General features: G+C 38.8%; 1 protein-coding gene across 2 annotated transcripts in view; it reads right to left on the bottom strand.

Moving 5' to 3' along the window:
• IleRS-m (Isoleucyl-tRNA synthetase, mitochondrial) overlaps positions 1–27,731 on the bottom strand; it is a 93,724-nt gene that overhangs the window by 43,294 nt on the left and 22,699 nt on the right. For both annotated transcript variants that reach the window (XM_067788362.1, XM_067788361.1), the window contains exon 5: positions 9,321–9,810. In XM_067788362.1, coding sequence (XP_067644463.1) covers positions 9,321–9,810 — 490 coding nt within the window. The remainder of the gene's footprint in view (positions 1–9,320; positions 9,811–27,731) is intronic.

Raw genomic sequence — 27,731 nt, 5'->3', positions numbered from 1 at the left:
TAGAAATTAGAACTCCTACAGCCGCGACTAATCACGATGCAGCAAACTTCGCTAAAGCCATTCGAGTAGCTGCAAACCAATCTATCCCACAAGCTCGAAATACCAAAAGACATAATGTGGCCTGGTGGAGCAGGGACCTGGCAGAACTAAGATCAAAAAAAATTAAAGCTTGGTACGATTTCAAAAATAATCCCACTACTCAAAATCTATTTCTTTTCAAAAAAAGCAATGCAAAATTCCGTAAAGAAATGAAAATTCAAAAGAAAAATAGCTTTAGGCAGTTCACCGAATCTATTAACCCTAACTCCTCCATCACATCAATATGGAGCAAAATTAATATGCTCGACAACAAAAAAACAGCGAAACCCCCAATAGCGTTGAAAACCAACAATATAACCACAACTGATCCAAATACCATTGCAAATATATTTGCCTCCGAATGGTCCGACTACTCCTCTGACTCCAACTTCCCAAACGAATTTCAATTAGCTAAAAGCCAAGTAATCGATCTTTCCTCAATAACCAACGTTCACACAAAAGCTAGGGCCATCGAAACCCAAATAACAACCACAGAGTTAACAATGTGTCTCGGAAAAGCTAATGGGAAAACGCCAGGTTTCGACCGTGTCTCGTATGCCATGATGAAGTCGGCATCTCCTTTTGCCAAGTCCCGTCTATTATTACTTTACAATCAAATTTTTTACTGCGGTGTAATTCCACAAAGCTGGAAAACAGCCACAATAATTCCCATCCCTAAACCTAATAAAAACCAACTCTCAACTAGCGGATATCGACCGATCTCACTATTGTCCTGCCTTTCAAAGACTCTAGAACGAATAGTAGCTAATCGTATATCATGGTTTACGGAAACCCTACATCTCGTTGATTCTTCCCAAGTAGCATTCAAGCCAAATAGAGGATGTACAGACGCTCTACTTCATATAGACCACTACGTGTGCAAAGCACTATCTGCCCGTCATCACGCAACTATTCTTTCGGTTGACTTCGAAAAAGCGTTTGATCGAATTGGTTCACATGTCATTCTCAATTGCCTGCATAACTGGGGCATTGGCCCAAAAATATTTCAGTTTGTCAAATCCTTTTTATCCAATAGACAATTCAGGGTAAGAATTGGTGATACTTTCTCCAACGTCTACCCACTTAATAACGGAATTCCTCAAGGATCTCCCCTATCTGTTGTCCTTTTTTCTATCGCATTTAACGAAATTAGTAAAATTATCAAAACAAACAATTCCATAGAGCACTGTCTCTATGCAGATGACTTGTACATTCTCTGCAAGAGAGATGCTACACAAACAAAAAACATATTTGAAAATATATCGAACGACATTGTGAATTGGTCTAAATATTCCGGAGCCAAAATATCATTGAGCAAAACAAAAAACTTTCACGTATGTAGAAAACGCAAATGCGATTTTAACAATCTAAAAATATCAATTGACAATGTCGAACTAGAGAATGTGAAGCATCTTAAAATATTAGGTATTGTATTCTCCAACAATTACAGATGGAATAACCATTGTCTAGAATTAAAGAAGTCATTAGCTGCCAGAGTAAATTTTATATCATATCTTTCAAGCAAAAAATGTCACATTCACATAAATACATTAATTTATCTCAGTAAGGCACTAGTTTTAAGTAAGATCGACTATGGGCTATACCTTTACGGAAACTCTCCGAAATCCACACTTAAAATATTAAGTCCGAGTTACCATCAAACAGCTAGATTGTGCACCTATGCTTTCCGAACAACACCAGTAAGAAACATCTTGGCAGAGACGAATCTACCCACACTGGAAGAAAGAATCCACCATATAGAGACACGATTAACTCCCAAAATAATGATTGGATGCGATTCCATTATATATAAAGGCGTAAAAATGATAATGCAAAGTTCGCCTGGCAGCAGTCCAAGACTGCGATCTGCTCTGTATAGAATATTCGATACCGCAACAAATTTGGGACTACTATACGTTGAAGAAGAGGCTCAAACTAATAACCCCCCGTGGGCGATCCGAAAAACATTATGCGACCTCAGCCTGTCCAGATACAAAAAACATAACACACCACCTAGCATATATTTACAACTCTTCCAAGAACGGAAAGCTTACTACGAAGAAAATGAATGGAAATTCTTATACACAGATGGGTCAAAAACCGTAGACAAACCCGCCAGCTACTCTGTCGTAGACACTAACGGTTACGTACTGAGGGTACAAAACCTAACAGATATTGCTTCAACTTTCACCGCTGAAGCCGTAGCCATACAGCATGCTATACTTACAGCAATAGAAGAAAACACCAAAACTATCATATGCAACGATAGCCTGTCGGTTTTGAAAGCAGTTCTTAACCCAACAATCTCGTCAAAAACAATTCAGATGATCAGAGATAACCTTATTGATCACAACGAAACACTTAGACTTCTCTGGATACCAGGACATGTAAATATTTCAGGCAATGAAGCAGCAGACACCGCGGCTAAATCAGCTAGCAACTTGCCTGTAACGGCAGATAGCACCATTGTAAAAAATGATATGCGACGGTTCATTATACACCGTCTACGACAAGAAGATAAAGAAAAATGGAATAGCTACAACCACCAACACTATAAATCAATTAACCAAGAACCTGTATCTCCAACCTATCCACCAAACATCTGGAAAAAACAAATTGAAATCTATTCTCGCATTCGCCTTGGGCATACAAGATGTACGCATGAGTATCTGCTCTCAGGAGAGCCTGCACCAACATGCGCACTCTGCCAAAATACATTAACCTTGAAACATATTTTCTCCGACTGTACTATACTGCAAGCAACAAGAAACATCTATCTAAAGAAAAATTGGATAACCATTCTAAAAAATCCCACAAACGACAACCTAAACGCAATATACAATTTCATCAAAGCTATTAAAGCAACAATCTAGCAAACCAACTCAAAAAACTCCTTCTGTTAATTACATATATTTAAGTTATAATATAGAGCCGATAGCCCTGGCAGCTAGTGCTCACTAGTCTATTTAACTAGTTAATTTATTTAATTATGTTAATAAATCATAATAATAATAATATCTAAGTTGCCGTGGTATTTCACTGATCCCGCCCGATTTTTACTAGAAATATTTTCTGCAATAAGGAAAATATGTGTACCCAATTTTATTACGATACGTTAATTTTCCTTCGAGTTATGACTCCCGAAACATAGAAAATTGCTTAGTCATAAAAGGGGTGGTGCCACGCCCATTTTCAAAAACTTTAGTGTTTTCCAATTTAATGTTATAATTCAATTTAGAAAGTAAAATTCTATTGATACAAAGCTCTTTTTTGCTAAGATATAGCTTATTATTTTCGTCTACGACCCTTTTAAAAAAAGTTGGCGTGTCTAGTAAGAACAAGACGCCAGCTTCAAAAAACAAAGCGAATGTTGTTGGGAACAGCACTAATTCTGTTAATGCTGATGATTCTGATGCTGTTAATGTTCCTGCTATTCAACTCAATTCTGGTAATGATTCGACTGCTGTAACAACAACCGCATTCGCAGCCTTTGTCACAGCCCCTGTTTCTGAATCGGTTGCTTTAGAACCTAGTGCTCCTAGGGAGGTGACCGCTGTTCCCCCCCGTTGGTCCATTTTTGTATCACGGCTCCACGCACCGCTGACGGAAGCTGATATATCTAACTACGTTTGCTCCAAGCTTTGTGTTGAACTTAACAGCAATATTAATGTTCATAAGTTTGATTTTAAGTCTGGGAGAGAGATCTTAGTTCAAATTTTTGATAGGGTACTCGATTCTACTTTCCGGCCGAAACACTCTGTGGTGCATTTGTTTACTAGAAAGTCGAACCGTGACCGCGCTACTTTAAATACCTCAAAAAACTTGCCAGGCAACAATCCAGAAGTGGTACAAACTTAAATTATGCCTTATAAAACGTAAATAATATCTCACTTAGTATATTTTCTCAGAACGTTAGGCGGTTGAATACCAAACTAAAGTTTTCTACTGAGTCATGAGAGTTCTTATGACGTACTCGTTTTTACTGAGACTTGGCTAAAACCAACAGTTTTTAATGCTGAAGTTTTATCGAGTTCGTTTCAAGTGTTTAGAAAAGACCGACTGGCCAGAGCTAGTGGAGGTGTGTTAATTGCCGTTCCCACTAGGTTTTCCGCGGAGGAACTACATTTTCCTGACTTTGAGGTTGCTGAGCTTCTTTGTGTGAGAGTAAAACTTTCCTCAACCTACAAATATTTTATAGCCAACTACATTCCCCCAAAATCTGACATTTCCTCATATTTGAATCATTCCTCAATAGTGAGATCTGTGTGCAGTACTGCCAGGGCCTTTGATTCTGTCACTGTACTTGGCGATTTTAATCTGCCATGTGTGTCATGGAGTCTTATCGACGAGAAGCTAGTCCCTACTTCTTCTCGCGCTATCCACTATGATTTCCTAAACGAGTTTGCAGATGTTGGACTTTTTCAAGTGAACAAAATTCAAAATAAATTCAGTAAATGCTTGGATTTAATTTTCTCAGACGATTCAAATTGTTTTGTAAATCGATGCGATCCCCTTGCCCTGCCTGAAGATGTGTATCATCCTGCTCTCGCGATGTTGATGGAATCTCACAATCTATCTGAGCGTACCTCCAACGTAGTGCGATTTCTGTTTAGAAAAGCCAATTGGTCTAAAGTAATACTCGAAGTATCGAGAATAAATTGGCCTGATTACGATGGGGATATTGATGAGAGTATATCCCATTTTAATAATGTATTATACGGAATATTTAAAAAATGCATACTTATGTCCGAAACCACTGCTATATCATCATTGGCTTGGAGCACTAAAGAATTGAAACGCCTGAAAAATCAGAAGACGCGTTCTCTTTCAAACGTTACAAACTTTCTGGATCAATGACTGCCTATGCCGCCTACTCAATTTTACGTCACAAATATAACACATTGAACGGAATTTGTTACAAGAACTATATCAGTAGGATTAAAAGCTAAATTTTTGACAATCCTAAGTCGTTTTACAGCTTCGTTAATTCAAAAAGGAAGATAAAAGGGTTTCCTTCTACAATGAAGCTAAATGATCCGATTTCCAACGACAGCTTTGAAACTGTTAATTTGTTTGCGGATTTCTTCGAATCTAATTATTAAACACCTATGATTACCCCCCATCGAATTATCCTTTCAGATTGTCTCCTCTGGATTCCCAGACAGTGCCATATATATGTACTGATGATGTTTTAACTCATCTGGAAAATCTAAAAATTTCTTACTCTAGTGGTCCGGATCAAATTCCGTTGGTAGTGCTGAAATCTTGTGCTCGATACTTATATCGACCTCTAGCCTGTTTGTTAAATGCGTCCCTGAAGCAAGGGGTGGAAGGACGGACGGACGGACGGACATGGCTCAATCAAATTTTTGTTCGATACTGATGATTTTGATATATGGGAGTATATATCTATCTCGATTCTTTTATACCTGTACAACCAACCGTTATCCAATCAAAGTTAATATACTCTGTGAGCAAAGCACGCTGAGTATAAAAATGCATGGCCCGCTTATTTGTAGGAAAGTTAAACGTAGGTCTAGAACTCAATGACGTTATGTATATGCAAGCCAGAATCTGTTGAATAGCTATTACTGTACTCTCCTTTTTAGCCATCTTGCTTTCCGTTTGACAATCATCGAACGTTGGGTACAACATATTGTTGTTGTTGTAGCGATAAGGACACTCCCCGAAGGCCTTGGGGAGTGCTATCGATGTTGATGGTCCTTTGCCGGATGTACATCCGGTACGTTCCGGTACCAAGCCCGACCATCTCGGGAACGATTTTTTATGACCACATGCGACCTTCTAAGCCATACCGCCCTCCCACCCCGAGAACCATGAGGTGTTCGGGGTCGACAAAGCCTCGACTGTTAATGAAACAGGATTACACGGATAGGTGAGGTTGACAATTAGGTTGGAGAAGCTATATATTGTGTTGGAAAACCCTTGAAAGGATTGCGCTACACAACCTCTTGAATCTATTTGGTATTTTAGTCGCCTCTTACGACAGGCATACCTACCGCGGGTATATTCTAACCCCCTAGCCTGCTGGAGGACACAACATGTCGACGTTTGGTGTTATGGAAAGCGAAAACGATTTGATACATGTTCTCGTTCAATATCACATTATAGAAAGTCACCGCTGGCTGGTTTAGAAGCCGAAGAGACACTGGTTGAATTGATTAGCAAGCTTCGAAGTTGCGAAATGGGCTGGGTTCTTCTCCTCTACTCGTACAGGTGGTTGTAAGCGATCTTCTTAGTTAGACAGAAAATTAGGTTAGGTTGGGTGGTAGCTGCCTTGGTAGGGGAAGCATGAAGGCCCGTTGTGATACCACATAAAACAACGGTGACGTAGCTATAGCTATTTAGAGAATCGTTGCGTTGCAACGATATAGTTTCTACTGAGACCGATCTCAACCTTGGATAAATCCTACGAAGATCCAAGTGAGTCGCGTCCGAAATACTTTCGCCTAGTTCTGACAAAAGTTGAGCAATCAGACATGAGGTGGCTCGATGATTCCACCTAATCATCATCCATACAGCTGCAGCAGGATATGGTTTCAAGTATATATAGGCGTACTGCATGGATTCCCATTGGACAATGCCCTGTCAAAACCCCAGTGACCATTGATAGATGAGCCTTAGTGAACCGAATCATTTCGGCAGACCTCCTGCCATTCACTTCCGGCCAGAAGGATCTTGCTTCCCTGCAAGAGGTGGTGTACGTCCAGTGCTTGCTGAGCTGACTCGAGGCCCATCTATACAGCAGCAGTCCATAGGCGGCCAGCGGAATCCGAAAATCCCTACAGCCATCTTCATCCGGTTCAGTTGTACCAATGCGGGCTAAGAGATCCGCTTCACAGTTGGCCGAGATATCACTATGGCCCGAGACCTAGGTAATATAAATTATAAAATAGTTCCGTTTACACGGATATCCGGAACATCTATACAAAGGTCAGATCAGTCATCTTCTACATCGCTATACAGAGATTCTCTAAGTAATTCTATCTCGACCGTTGCTTGTGTGGTATCACAACGGGCCTTTATCCAGTCCACGTGAGCTTAAAAGTGTAGCTTACTTACTTAGTTAGCGTTTAACCGCTCAAACGATTATGGCCGTCCAACAAAGGCGCAGCAGTTGCTTCTTCCTGGGTTGACTGGCGCCAACACACCAAGGGAATTTAAATCGTTTTCCACCTGGTCTTTCCAGCGGAGTGGGAGCTTCCCACTTCCTCTGCTTTGATAGACATGTTCCAATAAAAGTACTTTCTTAACCGGAGCAACATTTTTCATTCGCATAACAGGCTGCATTGTAATTCAGTGGACTATGTTGATGTCTCTCGAACACTGTCAGAACCGATTCATCTGATGTCATGGTCCATGCTTCTGTACCATATAGCAGGACGGGTACTATAAGTGACTTGTAGAGCATGATTTTCGTTTGCCGAGAGATGATTTTACTTTTCAATTTCCTACCTAGTCCAAAGTAGCATTTATGGTCAAAAGTGATTATTCGCTGGATTTCAGAGCTGATGTTGTTGTATTATGGTTCCCAAATAAACGAAGTCTTTTACTATTTCATAAGTATGGCTGCCAACATAGGCGTAGTTGCCAAGGTGCACGCTGAATCTTTGCTTGATGATAGCAGTTACTTCGTTTTGCTCTCACTCACCATCAAATCCATATTTTCCGCTACTTGTACAACTTACGGCGCGGGTGTACATGCCGATGACTTCAATGCACGCTTTTATAGAAATCGCATTAAAGAAATCGCACGATATGAGGACCCCGTTTGATACCTTATTCAGTTTCGAACGGCTAGAAGCGGTCGTCCCGATTTTGATTGAGCTGATGGTGCGCTCAACGCCATTTTGCACAGCCGTATAAGGTTTGCGCGGAAACCAAATTCAGACATAGCGACACAGAGGCAGCTCCTTTTCGAGCAGTCGAAGGCGGCTTAAAAATCGGCAAAGATTTAATGTATGCCAATTCTTTTTTCCGTAGTTTTTCCAAAATTTGGCGCATATTAAAAATCTGGTCGATAGTAGACTTGCCAGATCTGAAGCCGTACTGATAAGTTCCAATCCGGCGATTCACTGTAGGTTTCAATCTTTCGCACAATACCCTTGCCAGGCCCTATATGCGATAATAAGAAGGCTGATTCCGCAATAGTTGGCGCAGTTTGCAAGATCCTCCTTGCGGGCTGAACAAAGAACACTTGGATTCCAGCATGCAGTTGTCCGACCATATCTTGCAAAGAAGCTGATGTATACGCTTTAACAACTCCTCGCCGCCGTATTTGAATAACTGCGCAGGCAATCCATCAGCACTTGCGGCTTTGTTATTTTTATTCTCTTTCTTTGAAATTTTAATTTTTCACGAAAATGTTCAAATCCCACACTATTCGGATGCCGCAGCTGTTACAACAGAAAAATCAGTCTTGAAGGTTTTTTTAGTTCAGACTGCCATGAGACCGATTCAGGCTTCATATTCAAGTTTAGCAACATATTTTATATAAAAAATTAATATCAGTAGTGAAACTCTGTAACTTCTATAAGAGGTATTCATATTGTAACGAATTGTGGGAAATTCCGCTTATTTGAAACCTTCTGCTAACGTTCGAATCGCTCACTGTCGAATAAATAACTCCAATATTCTGTATTCTGTATGGCAAAATGGTCCTTATTTAGTCTACTTTGGGAGTAGTACAATTATACTTCACAATTATACTGAACTTCGCAACTAATAGCGTGTTTAAATCAAACTGATTACTGATTACTTCGCTTGCCCTGCTTTTTATACTCTCCGTTGCTTCGTTCGCATATTTCTTCTAAGGTCTAGACGTTTCACCTTCTGGAACTTTTGTATCTCCTCCTTGGTTAGTTACCAGCTATATAAGTACATGTATATTTGTAGTTTATAGCCATATGCGTGTGTATGTGTGAGTAACTACTTCGGCGGATGACTAAATGTGTGTGTGTGTGAGAGAGCTATTCGTCGCCTTCTACATAAGTTTTGCTAGCTTTAATGTGTACACGTACATAAGAGTGGCTGCTTTATGTTTGTTGTTGTTGCGTGATTATTTACTAACAGCTTAGTGACGCTAAGATTCTCCACAATATTCATTTGCAAATACTACACAAAATTGTCCTTAAGAGATTAAAGTTTCACAGCAGATATTTTGCCGACCACAGGTGTCTAATATATAGAACATAAATACATAATTTCTTTTAAATACTTACCACTGGTAATTTGTTTTCCAGACCAATTAAAAAATCTTCAGGACCATGTGCGGGTGCTGTATGTACGAGGCCAGTACCCTTAGTCTCTTGTACATGAGCTGCATTATAGAACGGCAAGCTCCGCTGATCTTCGTTAAATGGATGTTGATATGTACAGTTCGATAATTCTGTACCTCTCAAAGTTTCAAGTACTTCATAAGTACAGCCGGTAATATCACTAAAATTTTGCAATAGACTTGTTGCTATTAAATATGAACTTTTATCAGAGGAATTGTGTAAGGTGACCAAACTATATTCCAACGATGAATTGTAACAAATCCCTTGATTGCTGGGTAATGTCCAAGGTGTTGTAGTCCAAACCAAAGCATATACACTGGTATTAGGATATTCTTTAGAGGTACACGGTGTATTAGTTAATAGAAAGCGCACGTAAACAGATGGACTAACAAAGTTTGTATCATATTCAAGCTCTGCTTCGGCCAAGGCTGATCTGAAAGGTATATAAATGTGTATAAATATATTTACATACATATGTAGCACTTGCATGTATGTGCATTAGGGTAGGTCGATTTGTATGGACGAAAGTTAACCGACAACGCGCCATCGATTTTTCGATAGGATTTGGGCTCAGAAAAAAAGTTCCACTACGCATACCCGAAAAAAAATAATTTTCGAGCCTGCAAAATTTAATTTTTTTGACTTTTTTCGGCTTTGATTTTTAAGTTTTTTTTCATGACCTACTAAAAAACTGTTCATATGTATACCCTGTCTGACCCAAAAATGTCCGTTTTTTTTTATCTAAAAACTATTATCGACAACGTTTTTAGCGGACATTTTTGGGTCGGACAGGGTCTACATGAAAATTTTACAATCAATTCGAAAAAGTGGTGGCGATATCGGTTAATAAATCGACCCAGTCTAATGTACATACATATTTGAGGTTTGCGATGAACAATTTCAGAGAATTTTTTTACAAATGTACAAGCCTTAGCCCTCAACCAACAACAACACAAAATATACATTTTGAGCCTACCATAGACGCCATGTACCGAAGCGAAAAAAAAAAATATTTGCGCGATTTACCTCCGAACTTCTCTTTCAATTTCGGTCGTCCTCCTTTTTAATGTTCCCTTTAAATTAGCTGCACGGGACCTCATGTTTTATGCAGACTTCAGGGGCAGCTGCAAGGTAGATATCGTCGACTTAAATTCAATATCCTCCATCAGCAATTTTAACGAAAATGAGTTTTAGATAACAAAATGATCTCCGCTTCACCTTTCATATATGACATGAATTCCAGGCTCAAAACTTAGCTCAAAAGATAATAATTCTCATTTTGAAAATTTAACTATACCAGCAATGTAATATTTTTTCAAATGCAAAACCTTCTATCAGCATGAATTTTCATTTCACATTCATATCTGTATTAAGTCAATGGCAAAAAAACAGGAATATTTGTATTTGCTCGGTAGTAAGACTTAATAAGTAACTTAAACAATGGTCTTGACATCGCAAAGTCAAGACCCAAACTTCTAGTTATCCGATTAAACTCTTCAAGCCTTCTAAAGATAAGGCAAAGTTAAGATAATTAGATCTCTGAACTTCAATGTAAAATATTGTGGCGAATATTAGCAGTTCTATACATAACTACGTTGCTACTAAAGATATGCGCAACAACTAAACACAGCAAGCAGCGAAACTTATGTACAGTGCAACAAGATCATTCACACACATAGTCAGTAGCTCGAAGTGAAGAGATATCTCTCTCACACACAGATGTAGTCATCAACCGACGTAGTGCTCACACATACACACGCATATGACTATGAGAAACGCATAAACTACAAATATACATGTATATAGCTAATAACCAAGTAAGGGATACAATTGTTTTGGAATACAGTTTCGAGAAATGACTAGACCTTAAGAGAAATGGATGAACAAGAAAATTGAGAGTATAAAAGCAGCTAAGCTGAGGAATCAGTATTCAGTTATGATTAAGCACGCTATCAGTTGCGAAGTGAAGTTTAATTGTGAAGTACTCTCAAAGTAGTCTAATAAAGACCATTTTGCAATATAGAATATTGGAGTGTTCTATTCAACAGTTTAGCGATACGAACGTTAGCAGGTTTCAAATAAGCGGAATTCCACTAAATTCGTTGCAATATGTTACAAGAGCAAAGAGTTCTATTAGGAATAAGGAAACATACATATACATATGTCGACGAAGAGCTGGGCAGTCAATTACACCAGCGATACTGTCGAAGAAAAACATTAAATTTTGAACAGAGCCTCTGACTTTGAGTGCAAAACGTTGATGAGCATGCATCTAGCAATATAGAGGTTAGATCAACCGAAATACGAATCAATTCAACCGAAATTTCTGTTAATTTTTATCCATCGCAACAAGATGTTGAATCAACTGCGCACAAATCTTTGATTCGTAATTGACCGTTTTAGTAGTCAAATAAACAAAAAAAGTTGTGACGACAGCTTTGTACGAAAGTACCTATGTAATTGGCCGGACGTGACCTACATGTTTTATGCCAACTCCGAACGGCATCTGCAAGGCAGATGAGTTTTCACTGAGAGCTTTTCATGGCAGAAATACACTCGGAGCGCTTGCCAAACACTGCCGAAGGGCGACCCCGCTTCTAATTGAAAAACCTTATTTCTAAAATTTCTATGTTGCTTTGCCCGCGGTACGAACCCAGGGCATACGGTGTGGCAGGCGGACCACGCTACCATCACACCACGGTGGCACTTACTAACCGAAGGTCAATGGGCTTACATCAAATATGCTGGCACAAATTAAACATTATACACTTTATTATTTTGTTTTATTAGACGCACTTTCACCAAATTTTATAATTTATTCAATTTATGTTGTTGTTGTAGCAGTGCTTCGCCCCGCCTAACAGCCGCGACCGAACACAAATTGTCATCAACATCCTTTAACGGGAGTGCAAGCAAACTTCAACAGGGGTGGACCATAATGAAAGGGGTGATAGAGCCGTTGGTTCCACATTACAGTTAAAGAGATGGTTGGTGTCATGTGGGGACACATTGCAAGCGGGGCACACATTTTGTATGTCGGGGTTAATTCTGGATAGGTAAGAGTTTAACCTGTTACAGTATCCAGAACGAAGTTGAGCTAGAGTGACTCGCGTTTCCCTGGGGAGTATGCGTTCCTCTCCCGCAAGTTTTGGGCACTGTTCTTTGAGTACTGGATTCACCGGACAATTCCTGGCATAAAGGTCCGACGCCTGTTTGTGGAGTTCACCAAGGGCCTGCTTGTGTTTTTTTGCTTCATACGGCTGAGTTCTCAGGTGCCGCATTTCCTCAAAATGCTTACGGAGATGACTCCTTAAGCCCCTAGGCGGTGTTGGCTAATCAATCAGATGTCTGTTGGGATGCCCAGTTTTCTGGGTATTCAACAGGAACTGTTTGGTTAGCATCTCATTTCTCTCCCTGATGGGGAGTATTCTCGCCTCATTATGGAGATGGTGTTCAGGGGACATAAGAAGACAGCCCGTGGCGATTCTGAGAGCAGTATTTTGGCAGGCCTGTAGCTTCTTCCAGTGGGTAGTTTGTAGGCTTGGCGACCATATAGGGGACGCGTAGCACGCAATCGGCTGGCCAATTGCTTTGTATGTGGTAATGAGCGTTTCTTTGTCTTTTCCCCAAGTACTGCCAGCAAGGGATTTGAGGATTTTATTACAGCTCTGTAGATCCTGATCAAACGTCACACCCAAGATTTGGGGTGTAGGGCAGTCGGTTGGGAATTGGGGTTGCTTGTATGATTGGGGCAGTCGGATATCTTTCATACTTATTTTCATTGCATATTTTGCACTGTTTTGTGATTCTTTTTATTTTGGCAGTCATTTGCGGGAAATAGCATTTATCTAAAAGCTGTTTTTTATTTTCTATTGCATTTCGATGAGCCCAAATATGCTCGTTTATGATTTTTTGTTTCTTGTTCCGCTTCGTTCAAGATATCCTTTATGAATTTGCGGGTATAGAGTACCCTGTATCTGCTAAAATGAGTTTGGTAAATTGTTTGGATTTTGCCCAAAATGCTATCTTCGGTTCTTATGCAGTTTGTTGCTGAAGGATTTGAGTATCGTTTTAGTAGAGTGGTGAGAGTTTCCTCAGTAAAATCTCTTTCGATTATTATATGACGGTGGTAGGTGGGGAAAATTATCTTAAATTGGTATGAAGGAGTTTCTCCTACTGAAATAAAAATTTGGTATTGAATTCATTGATGGGTGCATCCGTGTAGGGAATTAGGGTTTGACCTGAACTTCCGTCGCTATGTTGGGTGGGTGTCATTGAATTTATTTCCTGTGGTGGTCTAGAAAGTGCGTCCGCTACGACGCACAGTGTAACTTTTTTCACTTTTAGAATGCCCAAATTAATAACAGCCAAACCAATGGAGCAATTCATTTGAAATTTTGCAGTGTGGTTGCAGATACCCAAATCTGAGTTGAGAATAAAAATGGGCGTTCTCCGCCCACTTTTTCTCCTCGCCCTCATATAAGGTGAAATTTCACATAATCACATTTTCTACTATAAAAGCATTTTCCAGTGCCAATATACATAAATAAAAATTGTGTATATTTCTTAACTTTAGCTTGGAGGCTTTTGATTAATACTTAAAAAATTTTATTTTCATAGTCAAACACAATATAGGTACATATATTTGTAAAAACTGAATCGAAATACATACTTATAAATAAAAAGTGATATTTTAACTGGTATAAAGTTAGTCGGAGTCAATATCGTCGACATGCTCTGGTTCAGATAATAAGCCAATAACTTCACTCGTTAATGTTCGCCGCTTTTGACCTAGAGATTTTCCGCAAACTGTCTGACGATATCAGCAATCTGTGCAGCAAGTTACTACAAATTCTTGACTTTTTTGTGGTGAAAAGTTCACGATAGTTTCGTGCATCTTTGTTTCTGGACTCTTGAGCTTCTTCCGAAAGTTGACCAATAGGAAGTATAAAAAAAAAAATGTAAGGCGCGATAACATCCGAAGAGATCTAAGGCCTTGATGTTGCTTTGCCCTGGGTGTGAACTCAGGGCATACGGTGTGGTAGGCGGAGCACGCTACCATCACACCACGGTAGCCGGCGGTGGAAGAATAGCAGACACGATTATACTCTTTCCATGAAACAGAATTTTATGTACGCTCAATGGCATATTGTACCAAGCATATTCCGATAAATACCCTTGTCTCTGTCACATAGTGGTCAAAAGCTTCAGAATTTATTTGAAACCCACATCCTATGCATGAAAGTATTGTATGAAACCTTTTCAAAAGATTGATGTTTATGCCGGTTATGTCTGATGTTATTTCAGGATCTTCAAAGAATCTTCTCGAAGTGTTGTCATCATTTGTGTTGCCGGTTTTTTGCTTTGGCATATCAATCAAACGACCAACTTCTTTCCTGAATCTATTTTGGATATGTTCTTTCTTCTTTTATCTTTTCCGTATTTTCTTCGCCCCGCACACACCCGGTCTTCATTTCCATTCGATAAGCGATGTGTAGCATACATTCCATGCATCGTATCCAAGAATGTAAAGGGGAAATTCCGAAAGCAAGCATTTCGCTCTGACAGGGCTCGCATATTGTTCATATCTTTTGGAGAAGCCCACATATGTAGCACTTTTGCGATGATGTATATGCCGACAGAGCGTTAGGTAGACGTTTATGTGATGTATACATACCTATGTATATTCCCGAAGCACCCAATTGCTTAGAAGTATCACCCATAATAGACGACCTTCAGGTAGGCGTGCATACATGGAATAAGTGCACAACTCGTTAACTATGGGAAAACTCATATGACAAACAATGAAGGCTATTCAGTGCACAAGTTTCCTTTTTCTGGGTTTTTACCATTTCAGGTATAACTGTCTTTTTTGGGATCTAGTATTGTAGACTTGAATTGAGGACATTCCATTGTTAGGTCACTGCGGTTCCTACGTGAGCGAAGTCATAGAGACTTTAAGTTGGCGATTACAAAGAAAAACGCAAAATTTCGCAATGGTTTGTTTTTTTATCTGAAACTATATGAAATGCCCTTTAATGTCTATGTATTCGTTCAATGGAATTGGGCGGAAGCAGGCATGTTTTATTCTATTGAAAACGAAAAATTGTCTAAGCTTACCAAACTTTTAGTGGCTGTCTAAAACAAAAAAAATTTATTTAAAAAAACGCCTACGTGGCTGAAACTTACCAATGCTGTTATAAACTACCCAAGTATGTTAAATAAAATGGTTTGAAGTCAAAACAGTTATCAAAAATCCACCACGTGGCCACAAAGTTGGTAAAAAATTTTGAACTGTGAAATGATTTTTACACTTGTTTCAATTATCCAAGTTTCATAATGCTTATCGTGGTAATCGTGGGTTTTTTACTTTGCTGTGTATACATTTTCTTAACAGTTGGTTATTAATACATTGCATGTCAAAACATTTTTGAGATTGGAGAACATTGTTTTTTGGGCTTTTGGCATCCTAAAAGTGAAAAAAGTTACACTGTGCGACGTTTGTGTGGCCGGGCTTGTATTTGATCTCATAGTTGTACTCCTCCAAGATGGCTTTCCATCTCTTGAGTTTTCTATTGTTGTTGCTGATCTATTGTTGTAAGAGGTTGGTGGTCTGTGAAAATTTTGACTACGGCAGGGCCGTAAAGATAACTTCTCAAAGATTTGAGGGCCCAAATGATCGCTAACATTTCCTTCTCGTTTGTTGCGTAGTTTTCCTCGGCCTTTGATAGGGTTCTAGATATGAATAGAATGGGTTTATTATCTTGTTCAAGCACTGCTCCTATTGCATAACTGGAGACGTGTAGACAGATGGAATTCTTTACCGAAATTGGGGTATTGTAACATCACGTCGTTGGACGGAAGCGTCCTTTTTATTTTATTGAAGGCGTCTATTGCTTCGTTGTTCATGGTTATTGCTGTTTTTGCAGATAAAATGTTTACTCATTCGTCCTTCCTCCCCTTTTAAGATGAGAGTAAGGGGTTTTCCTATTTTGGCGTAGTCCATAATGAAACGTCTGTAAAACCCAGACATTCCCAGGAAGGATCTGAGGTCCTTTAGTGTTTTTGGTATAGGTACCTTTTCTATTGCTTCAATCTTTAATGGATTTGCTGTAATGCCGCCTGCAGTGACTATGAATCCTAAAAATTCTACTTCCTGCGCGAAGAATTTGCATTTGTCTAGCTGGATTTTCATATTGGCTTGCTCTAGTGTATCGAAAATTATTTGTAAGAATTTAGCATGGTCTTCTTCCGTCTTGCTGAAAATTATGATATCGTCTATGTAAACGTAACACATTTTCCCTATATGGTGTCGTAGTATATCGTCGAGGGTGCGTTGGAAAATTGATGTTTCGTTTTTCAAACCGAAAGGAAGTCTAGTAAATTCATAGTTTGCGTTGCTTATGGAAAATGCGGTTTTTTCGATATCTGATTCTTTCAGGGGTATTTGGTGGAATCCGCTTTTCAGATCGATGACGGAAAAGAACATATTGCGTCCTAGTTGCGCTAGTACCTCGTTTATTTCGGGGATGGGGTACCGGTCTGCAATAGTAACCGAGTTGAGCTTCCTGTAGTCAATTACTGTACTGTTTATTTCCTGCAGAGTCTGGTTTCTTGTTAACGATCCAAACGGGGGAATTATAGAGGGAGTGAGATGGTCGTATAATCCCATCTTCAACAAGTTTATTGAACTGTTTTTCAACCTCATTTTTTAGGGACATTGGATAAGGATATTTGGTGTAAATTGGAGAGTCATTTGTTGTACGGATTTCACCGACGATTCTAGTGGTGTACGTTAGTTTTTTATCGGGTTCGGCGAATAATGTGCGGAACTGTTGCAGTAAATTTCCGATAATGACTTTTTGTTCTGGATTCATATGTTCAGTTTTTATTTCTATGTTGTTCACTGATTTAGAAATTTGTTGCTTAATGGGGACTTTTATTTTGTTTTCTATGAGCATGTAGTCGTTAGAGGTGTAAATAGCAACTTTGAGTTGTTTTAAACTGTCGTTGACAATTATGGCGTGAAAGGATTTGAGGGTTGGTAGGATAAAGAACTTTAGCTTTTTATCTCTGAGGCCAAAAAGGTTAAGTTCGGTATAATGTGATACACTTATTTTTCCGCCTACGGAGTTTGCAAAGAACACGCTGTCACCAGTGTCGATAAGGAATTTAAGTATTCTGCCATCGCTTGTTTTACATTCGAAGTAAGGAAGCGATGAGGAAGTTAATCTAAAAAATTAACGTCCACATATTCGTTTGCGTCGTCTTGGCGATACTGGTGCTTCTGTTGCTCGTAAGTGTTGTAATAGTCCTGCCATGATTGCTCCTCACTCTCCGGATCGTATGTGTTGGTGTCGCCGTCGTATTGGCCAGAGTCGTTTGTGGTGGAATCGAGGGTTGGGGAGATATGGTTTACACGTTGAACTTTGTTCGGGAAATTCCTAATATGTTGATGGGGGGAGTGCCACGAAATCCCCAAACACAAAATCCCCAAAGAAAAAAAAATATCCAAACACATAATCCCCAAATTAAAAAATCCTCAAACACAAAATCCCAGTGCTATGATAAACATCATGACCGTGTAAAAAATAGCAATCTTTCCTCTTTCATTCATATTTATGTATGTATAACTATATATTCAGGTTTTGGCAATACATATTTTTACTTATCCATATATAGGACTGCTAGTCGTTCTAATTCGAACAAGCTAACAGAAGCGTGTACTACGCAGAAGGACATCACCGTGGCGGTAGCCACGGTTATACCACACACCCGGACTTGGCATGGCGTAGCCCAGGGTTATTTTTTATAAGCGCGGCCGAAGGCCGCCTATGCAGAAAGTTGGTATGGATTATTAGCCTTTTTTGGTCGCGGCGATTTTAAACGTAATTTGAATTTATTTCACACATAAAATGGGGATTTTGTGTTGGGGATTACGAGTTTGGGGTTTTGATTTTGGGGATTTTGATTTGGGGATTTTGTTTTGGGGATTTTGATTTTGGGGATAACGTGGTAGACCCGTTGATGGGATTGTTGTTGCATTGTTGTCGTTAGGTCTGTTGATGTAGTTAACATTCCTTGTTTTCAGCAACTGGTCTACTTCCATTGGTACCGGCGGCTTTGGTTGAGTTAGCCTTGGAGGTGGGTTATTGTTAAGAGGTCCACCAGGAGGTACACCTTGCCCATAGTAGTACCGAGGATAGGGCTGTCGGTATATGTGTTGTTGGTATATGGGTTGGTGATATGAGGTATGCTGGAACTGTGGGGGGACTGTATCATGGGAGGGGTTGGTTGAGGTATGAGGGGGCTGTGGGTAGAAGGGATGATTTCCGTGTTGGAACTTCCTTGCGGGAATAGTAGGTTTTTGGTGGGTGTTGAATGGAGTTGAAGGTGAACTCAATATTTTCGGAAAGTTATATTGGTTGTTAGCATGTATGGACCTAAAGTTTTGGTTTTCTAATTTGGTGCATAAATGTACCTAATGCTTCAGGTAAGTCCGCAGGTTCTTTCATGGCGAGGAGCCTGGAGAGGTCGCCTGATAATCCTCTTATGAAGGTATCCAGTGCTTTATCGCGACATGTATTGGTGAGTACGCGCATAGTTTCGTCGTTAATTTCCAAACAGGAAATTTTATTGAGGATGAGAGATAGGTGCTTGTACACTTCTACGTAGAACTCCTGTACCGACTTCCGTCCTTGGATGAGACAGGTCATTTGGTACTCGAGGGTGCTGAGATCCCTCTTGTCAGCGTAGTGCGTTGTAAGACAACGCGAAATTGCCTTCCAATTGAGCGGGGTGTTGTATGCTTCGATCGCGGCATCTGCACCACCGACAATTTTGTTCCTGATAATGTTCAGGATACCGAAATACTTTGGAGTACCTACACTGGGTTCGTAAATTTTGAGTACCCTTTCCACGCTCTTCTTCCAACTACTGAACTCAGTAGGGTTTCCACTGATTTCTTTTAGGGAACGGACGACGTCAGGGATCTTGTCGATGTCGGAAATACTATTTTTGAACCTCTCCTCAATTGTCTGATCAGTTAGCAAAGGGGGTTGAGCACTGATTCTAGTCAGGACTGAAGCGTCGGTCTGAAGGATTTCGGCTAGTGTGCTTCTTACAACTTCCCTAAATTCCTCGGTCGTTGTTACGACTTGGGGAGGGGAAAGGTTTGCAGGTACTGTTGAGGCAGCTGTTGCTCCTGTATTTAGGAGTGGAGGCCTAAGTATATTATTCTGAGCCATTTTTCTCATTCGCTTACTGACCTCACAAGTTAGTAAAAACAAAATTTGTTTAACGATAGCAGTTCACTTTCACTTTCACTTGGCTTAACTTCGTTCTATCTTTATTGATTCACTTATATTTTACTCTAATTTAATTATTTCTTACATTAGTCCCACGGCGTAGAGGGTTTTTGGTCCTTTTTGCATCTTTTCTTGATAGTTTTGATTTATATCATAAAAATTCTCTGCTACTCTGGCTCCCTCGATGCGCACTCTGCGTGGGTGCGTGGCTTTATTCTACCGAAGCTATTCACTTGTGGATTCCCGTTGTCGCGATGAGTTTTCCGCGAATCTGTTTGCGAGGCACTGTTTTATGGCCTTTTGGTGCGTTTAATTCGCGGGCACTACTTTAGGGCCTTTTAACTCGCGACTTTGCCGTTTGGCGCCAGTTTACCCGTTGTGGGTTTAAAACTTAAAAAAAAGTTATTTTTTTTGACGGCTTACGCCGGTTTTTTTGCACTTTTTTGGATTTAAACGAGCAAAATACAACTGAACTTAAAACTATGTTAGTATGGACTTTTATTGATTCTTAGCGACGGCCCAATTGCAGCGGCGTCGCATCGTTGTTAGTATTTTCATATGTTGCAGTGGTATCGTATCACTGCCAATGTTCCCATCCGCTGGTGACACGCGGTTGGCGTTTGTTGGATGCGCGTGTCGAAATATGAAGCTAAGGAATGCGCGGTACTGGCAGTGCGAACTATGTTCTCACTGAGCGGTAGTGAGGCATCAGTATTTATTCCGGATGCGCGGTTTGTACACGCAGAAAAATTTTCATGTTGAATCAACACTTTTTTAACACTTTTTCAGGTTATTATTTTTCAAAACTATCGCTCAGGTTGTTTTAACATGAATCTACTTTTTCACTGTTCCTACATGTCAGATCAACATGAAGGAACAGTGTGAATTTAACATGATCACAAACGTTTGAATCAACATGACTTCCTGTTAATACAACATTATTTGTCTCGTTAAATTAACACTATTTCATGTTACTCTAACACGATCTCACATGTTAAACTAACACTATACTATGTTGAAATAACACGATTTGTCATGTTAAACTAACACGATCTATCACGTTAACTTAACAGGGTTTTATTGTTAAATTAACACTACCTATCATGTTAATTTAATAGGTTGTTATTGTTAAATTAACACCATCTATCTTGTTACTTTAACAGTTTTTTATTGTAAAAGTAACATGATCTATCATGTTATTTTAACAGGTTTTTCTTGTTAAATTAACACGATCTATCATGTTATTTTAACAGTTTTTATTGTTAAATTAACACGATCTATCATGTTACTTTAACATGGTTTTTATTGTTAAATTAACATGCTAAAAATAAAACACCTGGCTTTTGGTTTTTTAAATTAATTTTATTTATTTATGACATTTTCAATTAAGGATTGTTTTTTTATACTAATATGGACATTTTGTGTGACACTCGGTGCACTCGCTCTCGCATAACAAAAAAAAAAGGCACACAAAAAACTTATGTATAAAAAAATACTTTTGTAATTCATTTACAAATTTTTTTATAAAAAATATATAACCCATATGCAATTAAACATGAATACCCCTTATAACAATAAGGCAAATACATAAAAAGGGAAACTTACTTCGTTTTGGCGCCAGTCTGAAAGCCGCTCCCTGAATTACATTCTTAGCCCAATCTGTCTTTAGGAAAATGTCTGCCAAGTCAGCATCGTTTAGAAGACACATGCTTCCAGCATCTAAGCCACAATCTGAAAATTAAACCAAAATCGTTTCATTAAAAACTTGCGAAATTGCCCAAGCAATTGTAAAACTGCTATAATACGTCCAAAAAATGTCGGAATAGGTATAAAACGACGCCATGCCCAGTATTGCTGCGCAGAACACTTTTTTGCCTAATGTGATTACAACAACCTCGTGAAAACTTGCAACTTTGATTGCAAATATCTCTTCAAAGAAGGAAACAAATGCCAAACTCTGTTCTGCACATAAATACCATGGAAGCGCCTTCGGATTATTGATACCTACGTAACATGAAAAATTACACAACTTACTTACCCAAAACTCTTTGTAAAACTCGTTCATCAAATTGCATCCTACCGCAAATAATTTCGCGTAAAGCTTCCACTTCTTTATTCGGAGAATAATCAAATAATATTTCCTCTGGAGTCTCAACAAATAACACATACGACTCTTGGTCGAAATGAGGCATAAGGAAATCTATTTGTTCGCACAATTTCACAAAATAAAGTTTTAGATAATTAAAAATTCTTTTTTTTTTTTTTGAGTATTAGTTTCTTGGTTAAAGCTTAAGCTTATAAAACACCAGGTTATCCCTTCATTGGTGTTAATCCATAACACCATGTTATATATTCAAATTTTAATGTCTTTAAATTGTTGTACAGTTGCTCCACCAACACACAGGTAATACACTAAGGTCAGAACCATGTGCGTAGGTTTCTGCGTAATTAAGGTTATTATATATTTAGTTTTAATGGTTTACTCCAAGTACGATAAATTTTAAGTTTTTCAACTATTTTTAATAATTTTTTGTCATTTCGATTCCCTCACTATCCGCCATTTTGTTCTCAACCGCATGAATAGCGCCCTTTTATAGCACGCGTTTGAGTTGTGTGGAAACGAATTTGACGCGACGACGTTAGAACACGAAGTGTAATTAATCAGCCCTATTCTGCATTTCGGCGGCCACCGTGGTGTGATGGTAGCGTGCTCCGCCTATCACACCGTATGCCCTGGGTTCAACTCCCGGGCAAAGCAACATCAAAATTTTAGAAATAATGTTTTTCAATTATAAGAAAATTTTTCTAAGCGGGGTCGCCCCTCGGCAGTGTTTGGCAAGCGCTCCGGGTGTATTTCTGCAATGAAAAGCTCTCAGTGAAAACTCATCTGCCTTGCAGATGCCGTTCGGAGTCGGCATAAAACATGTAGGTCCCGTCCGGCCAATTTGTAGGGAAAATCAAGAGGAGCACGACGCAAATTGGAAGAGAAGCTCGGCCTTAGATCTCTTCGGAGGTTATCGCGCCTTACATTTATTTTATTCTGCATTTCGACTTGGATTGGAATTTTTTCGATTTGACAATTTTGGTATTCTGTGTTCCAATCTCTTTCGATCCAACTTCTAATCGTTCGATTTTGTGTATTCTGCATTTCGATCGTAGTTCCGTTTTTCTAAGTTGCAAATTTGTTGGCGGAAAATTATTTTCTTTTTATTTTTTTTCTTAATTTATAACAGAATTTTAACAAAAATATAGTAAAACTTGTTGAGAAACGTAAAAGGCTTCATGGTGATTGTTTTTTATGTTTCCAACACAAGTGCAGTATGAGACGTTGGCTAATTTAATCGCAACAAAGCGGGATATGATGACTCCTGGGAAGCTTGCCTTCGCATAAAATTCTTTCTTCGCTTGTATATTCTCCTCTTTACTTTGTTCAAATGTTATCCACTGAGGGCATAATTTTGGTTGCATTACATCCAGAAACATAAACAGTGACTTTGACACTGTTGACTCTCCCATTCCTACATTATAATCCGCCCCTATTTCATGCTGGTGGCCACCGCGGTGTGATGGTAGCGTGTTCCGCCTACCACACCGTATGCCCTGGGTTCACACCCCGGGCAAAGCAACATCAAAATTTTAGAAATAAGGTTTTTCAATTAGAAGAAAATTTTTCTAAGCGGGGTCGCCCCTCGGCAGTGTTTGGCAAGCGCTCCGAGTGTATTTCTGCCATGAAAAGCTCTCAGTGAAAACTCATCTGCCTTGGAGATGCCGTTCGGAGTCGGCATAAAACATGTAGGTCCCCGTCCGGCAAATTTGTAGGGAAAACCAAGAGCACGACGTAAATTGGAAGAGAAGCTCGGTCTAAGATCTCTTCGGAGGTTATCGCGCCTTACATTTATTTTTATTTTATTCCATGCTGGTAACTGCCTTCTGCAAAAACTCTCAAAGCAGCAAAAACAATATTAAGGGCAGATGTCGATGCCGAAGTCCTTGGACAAATTTGCCCCGCGAAAGTATCTAACACATACTTGAAAGCATCCTTATTAAGACGAAAGTTTTTTTTGAACCTAAATAAGAAAATAAGTCATTAAACTTTACCACTTTTAAGTTCAATTTCTTACAATTCGTCACTCATCTCAAATGGATTACACAAATCTCGCAATATTTGCCTTTCCATTCTCGCCTGGCCATTTTCGTATGCGTTGCTTTCCAACTCCACAAATAATGCCGCGGCTATTGATTTTTTTATTATTTTTTTTATTAATAATGTCAGCTATAATCGTGCAGGAATCCGTTTTAACAAAACTTGGTGGCCACGGCAGGGGATTGCCCAAAAGAACGACAAAAACACACCTACAATTATGAAAGCACTTTACTCAAAAAAATATAACACTGCGGCAATATATTCTATTGCTTTTTTTTGTACCAAATGGCGTGGATAATGAAATATAAACGTTTTTCAGTGTTTTTTACAAATTTTCTTTAATTTATTTTGTTCCAATGTTCACACATTCCGTACAAACAGCTGATTTCGAAAAATCATTTGGTCTTCCTCTTCTCGTTACGATTCCGTCGTAATGCAGAATACCGAAGTTCGATTAAAGCTGGAGACATTGGTGCTTTATCGGTAACCGTATCGGTAACCTTTTAACAGCTGATTCGACCAACCTTATGAGAATCAATGCAATCGATTATTGGTGCCGCTAAAGTCGTAACCGTATCGTAGCCAACCAACTGGGTTTTGGTTTACCGTCGTAACGATAAACAGCTGATTACGTTAGGGATACGGATACAGCGATACGACATACGGCACCAATGACTCCGGCTTAAAGCGGAGCGTAGAACGGGAACGTAATCGAAATGCAGAATAGGGCTGAATAATTCACACAATTTTTCGCCACGTATGCGCTTGCATATTAAAATCGGAATAATGCAAGAGGCAGCGCAGCCATGTCGGAACAGTACAAGGTAGCCGCGGCTCGACATGCATACAAACGTTCAATGTGCTTTGTTTTTGTAATTCTCTAGTGCATTGTACAGGTTTACAAGTATGATATGTATGAGAGGGAAACAATTTCTTTCCCTTTCTAACACACGGCAGTTTGACACTTCGGTCAGTGTCAAACTAGCGTGGAACCCAGTGGAACCTGCGTGGAACATGAGTTTTGACACTGAACGAAGTGTCAAAATTACCGGGGTTGCTTCATCGAAAGCGACACAGGGAAGCAAAAAAGGGATCGGAATATCAGATATGGGTTGCTGTGATGGTAAATTTCTTTTAACGAATTTAGTAGGAAATTTTAAGTGCACCCATGTGGGTCGTTCAGAAAATTATAAAAAAGTCTTTAATTGGGGTATCTGAGGACGCGTAGTTATTTCAGTATTAAGAATACAAACACGAGAGTTAAGGTTTTCTACCCGTTCAAAAGTTCTCCGCGAAAAAAGTTTGAAACCGAGGTCGACTGCAATAACCCGTCCAAAAAAGCGGAAAGAAAAATGAATAGACGCGTTTTGTCCTATTGTCAATAGTCCGAAGAGAAAAAGTATTCGAATTATTGGAAGCGAGGCAAAAACGCGTCTATTAATACCTCCGCCGACGGTTTTGGTCGTGTTTTAGCAATCGTCCCCGTAAAAAAGTATCACAATTTGTTAATTAAAATTGTCCAAAATATATGGTTATTAAAGAGAGATGTAATTAAGTGCTCGTTTGAAAGTAAATAAGTATATTTCTTTGTAGTATAAGAAAAAAAATTTTAAGCAGTTTTCGATGGCAGCTACTAAACTTTGTTTGGTCCTAAGAAGTACAACAGTGCCAAATAGCATCCACAAAAAAAACGAACAAGAACAAGCATTTTATCAGGTGAGCGTGGCTGTGTATGTGCGTGCTGCTACATATCCTACTTGTAGACCTGTACAATGCTCTAGTGTAATGTCAAAATCACACTACGCTAGAGAATGTTATGTCCAATCTTATGAAAAAACTAGCAATCAGCTGTTTACCGACGCCACCTAGTTTTGTTTCGCCATGCAGCGCAGCATTGAAAAACGAACGAACAGTGTTGCCACAGAGAGATTTTTTATCCAAATGTAAACTAAATAATAAAATGGTGTGTTTAACTACTAAGTTAGTTTCTAAGGTCAATCTAGTTTTTTGTACTCTAGCATATATGGCCAACATCGCCAAAAACGAAACCACAGAAAAAATTAGATTTTTTCAAATATTGTGTGCTTTTGTTTGTTTTGGGGTTACACACATGCCCAAAGAAACCTATGCTTGAAGACATCGCGCAACCTCTTGTTTTCCTCGAAAACATACGATAGTTTCTGTAGTGTTTCTTAATGAACAAAATTTTTAAAAATTTCATTATCGAACGAAAAGGTACGTTGCATTACAGGAATCTTATTTCTAACGCTCTAGTTACCCTTTTCTGGCAGATTTAGGTTAACTGAAAATAATTAGATAAAATATTTCGAGAAGTCAAATGTTTTGAGTACTTTTGAACACAATGAATTCGATCGCATTTTTTCATGTAACGTAACAGTCCAAAATTCAAAATAGTTTTTTGTCCAAAGTCTAGCATGTCAACAAACCAGAAAAATGCAATTTCCTTGGAGCATTCCAAGTCTATTTTTCATATAAACTATAATATTAGCAGAGTTTGTAGTTAAGACCTTGTTCAGAGCCCAAAGTGGTTTGTAACGTAACAGTCTTTACTTCAAACTTTTGTACGCCGATTTTTCATTGTAATTTATTTTTCATTTATTACATACTTATTAAACTTTTAATATTATATTCTGCATTTTTTTTTTTTGGGTTTGCACGGTTTTTCGCGCATTACTTTTGATCGAATTGAGATATTAAATTTCTGTTTCCAGATTCCTAATCTAGACGTAAATACGCCTGTTTGGGTCCCCTATTTGATATATTTTATCAGATTTTCGGTAGGTACCCATATATACATATATACACACTAAAATATTAATTTCCTTTAGGTTCTACTTTCACAGTTGTGATCTGTACGACCCCCTCTACCATTCCCAGAAAGCAGCTTTTCCCAAAGCGTGATGTTCTCTCGTAAAGATTCTCCAATATGCCACAAACAATAATGTTTCTCTTTTTCGATAAGAGAACTTTGGTACTTTGGAACTTTTGGCCATTTTACCTTACCAATACTTGCAACACTGACCACGACTTAACTTCTGTTCTTTTGAGAACAAAATTCTGTTCACAACCTTTGATGGGGGACAGATCATAGTGTACAAGTACAAGTGTGTTGACTTATCTGTCAAGCATTCTGACAGGCACTCGCTGGATTCGGAATGACAGCGAATTCAAAATGGATACCATTACCGAATGCGCCGAATGATTGAAAAATTGAAAAAGTCGATACGATTGGTAGGCAAAAATGTTGTCGTTGAGACCAAAAATGCGACTCTAGACCTGAGATTTCCATCAGGTGAGCGAGGCTGTTTGTAGTTTTGACGTTTATCACTTAGTGAACACACTTGTATAGGTACACTATGGGACAGATGGCGGTCGAAAACAACACTTGTTCATGTTAAATCAAACCGAATTTATGGTGAGGGATACACACCAATGATGACATGATATGAAACTTCTCGCTCTCTGAGAGCGCGTGAAAATGTGCATTTTTTATAACATTGACCATAGATGCCATCATCCTCAAAATCAAATTTGGGCATTTCGGAACAACTTTGGGGTATTTTACATGGTAAAGGTTTAATTTATGATTTTCACCGAAAACTTACTCAAGATTGTCAAATGGGATATCAAAAAACTCGAATTTTTTCAGGATCACAAATACAAAAAAAAGCTTATTTTACCCGTTAAAAATTTTTCCGTGACAACACGTGAAATTTAATTTTTTGATAGCTAAGATAAAATGTACTTATCTCTTTTCGTGCGTTAATATAACAGCTCATTTAATTTTGTTATTTCTTGTACCTTTTTTACAAATTTTTGATCCGCTTATGTAGTTGAATACACTTGAAATGAAAAATAATGAAAACGCACCGATTTTCTTGT

Source organism: Eurosta solidaginis, chromosome 5 (genome assembly GCF_040869045.1).
Source record: "Eurosta solidaginis isolate ZX-2024a chromosome 5, ASM4086904v1, whole genome shotgun sequence".
Lineage (NCBI taxonomy): Eukaryota > Metazoa > Arthropoda > Insecta > Diptera > Tephritidae > Eurosta > Eurosta solidaginis.
Note: the sequence above shows the minus strand (reverse complement) of the source record. Positions and strands in the feature narration are given on the sequence as shown.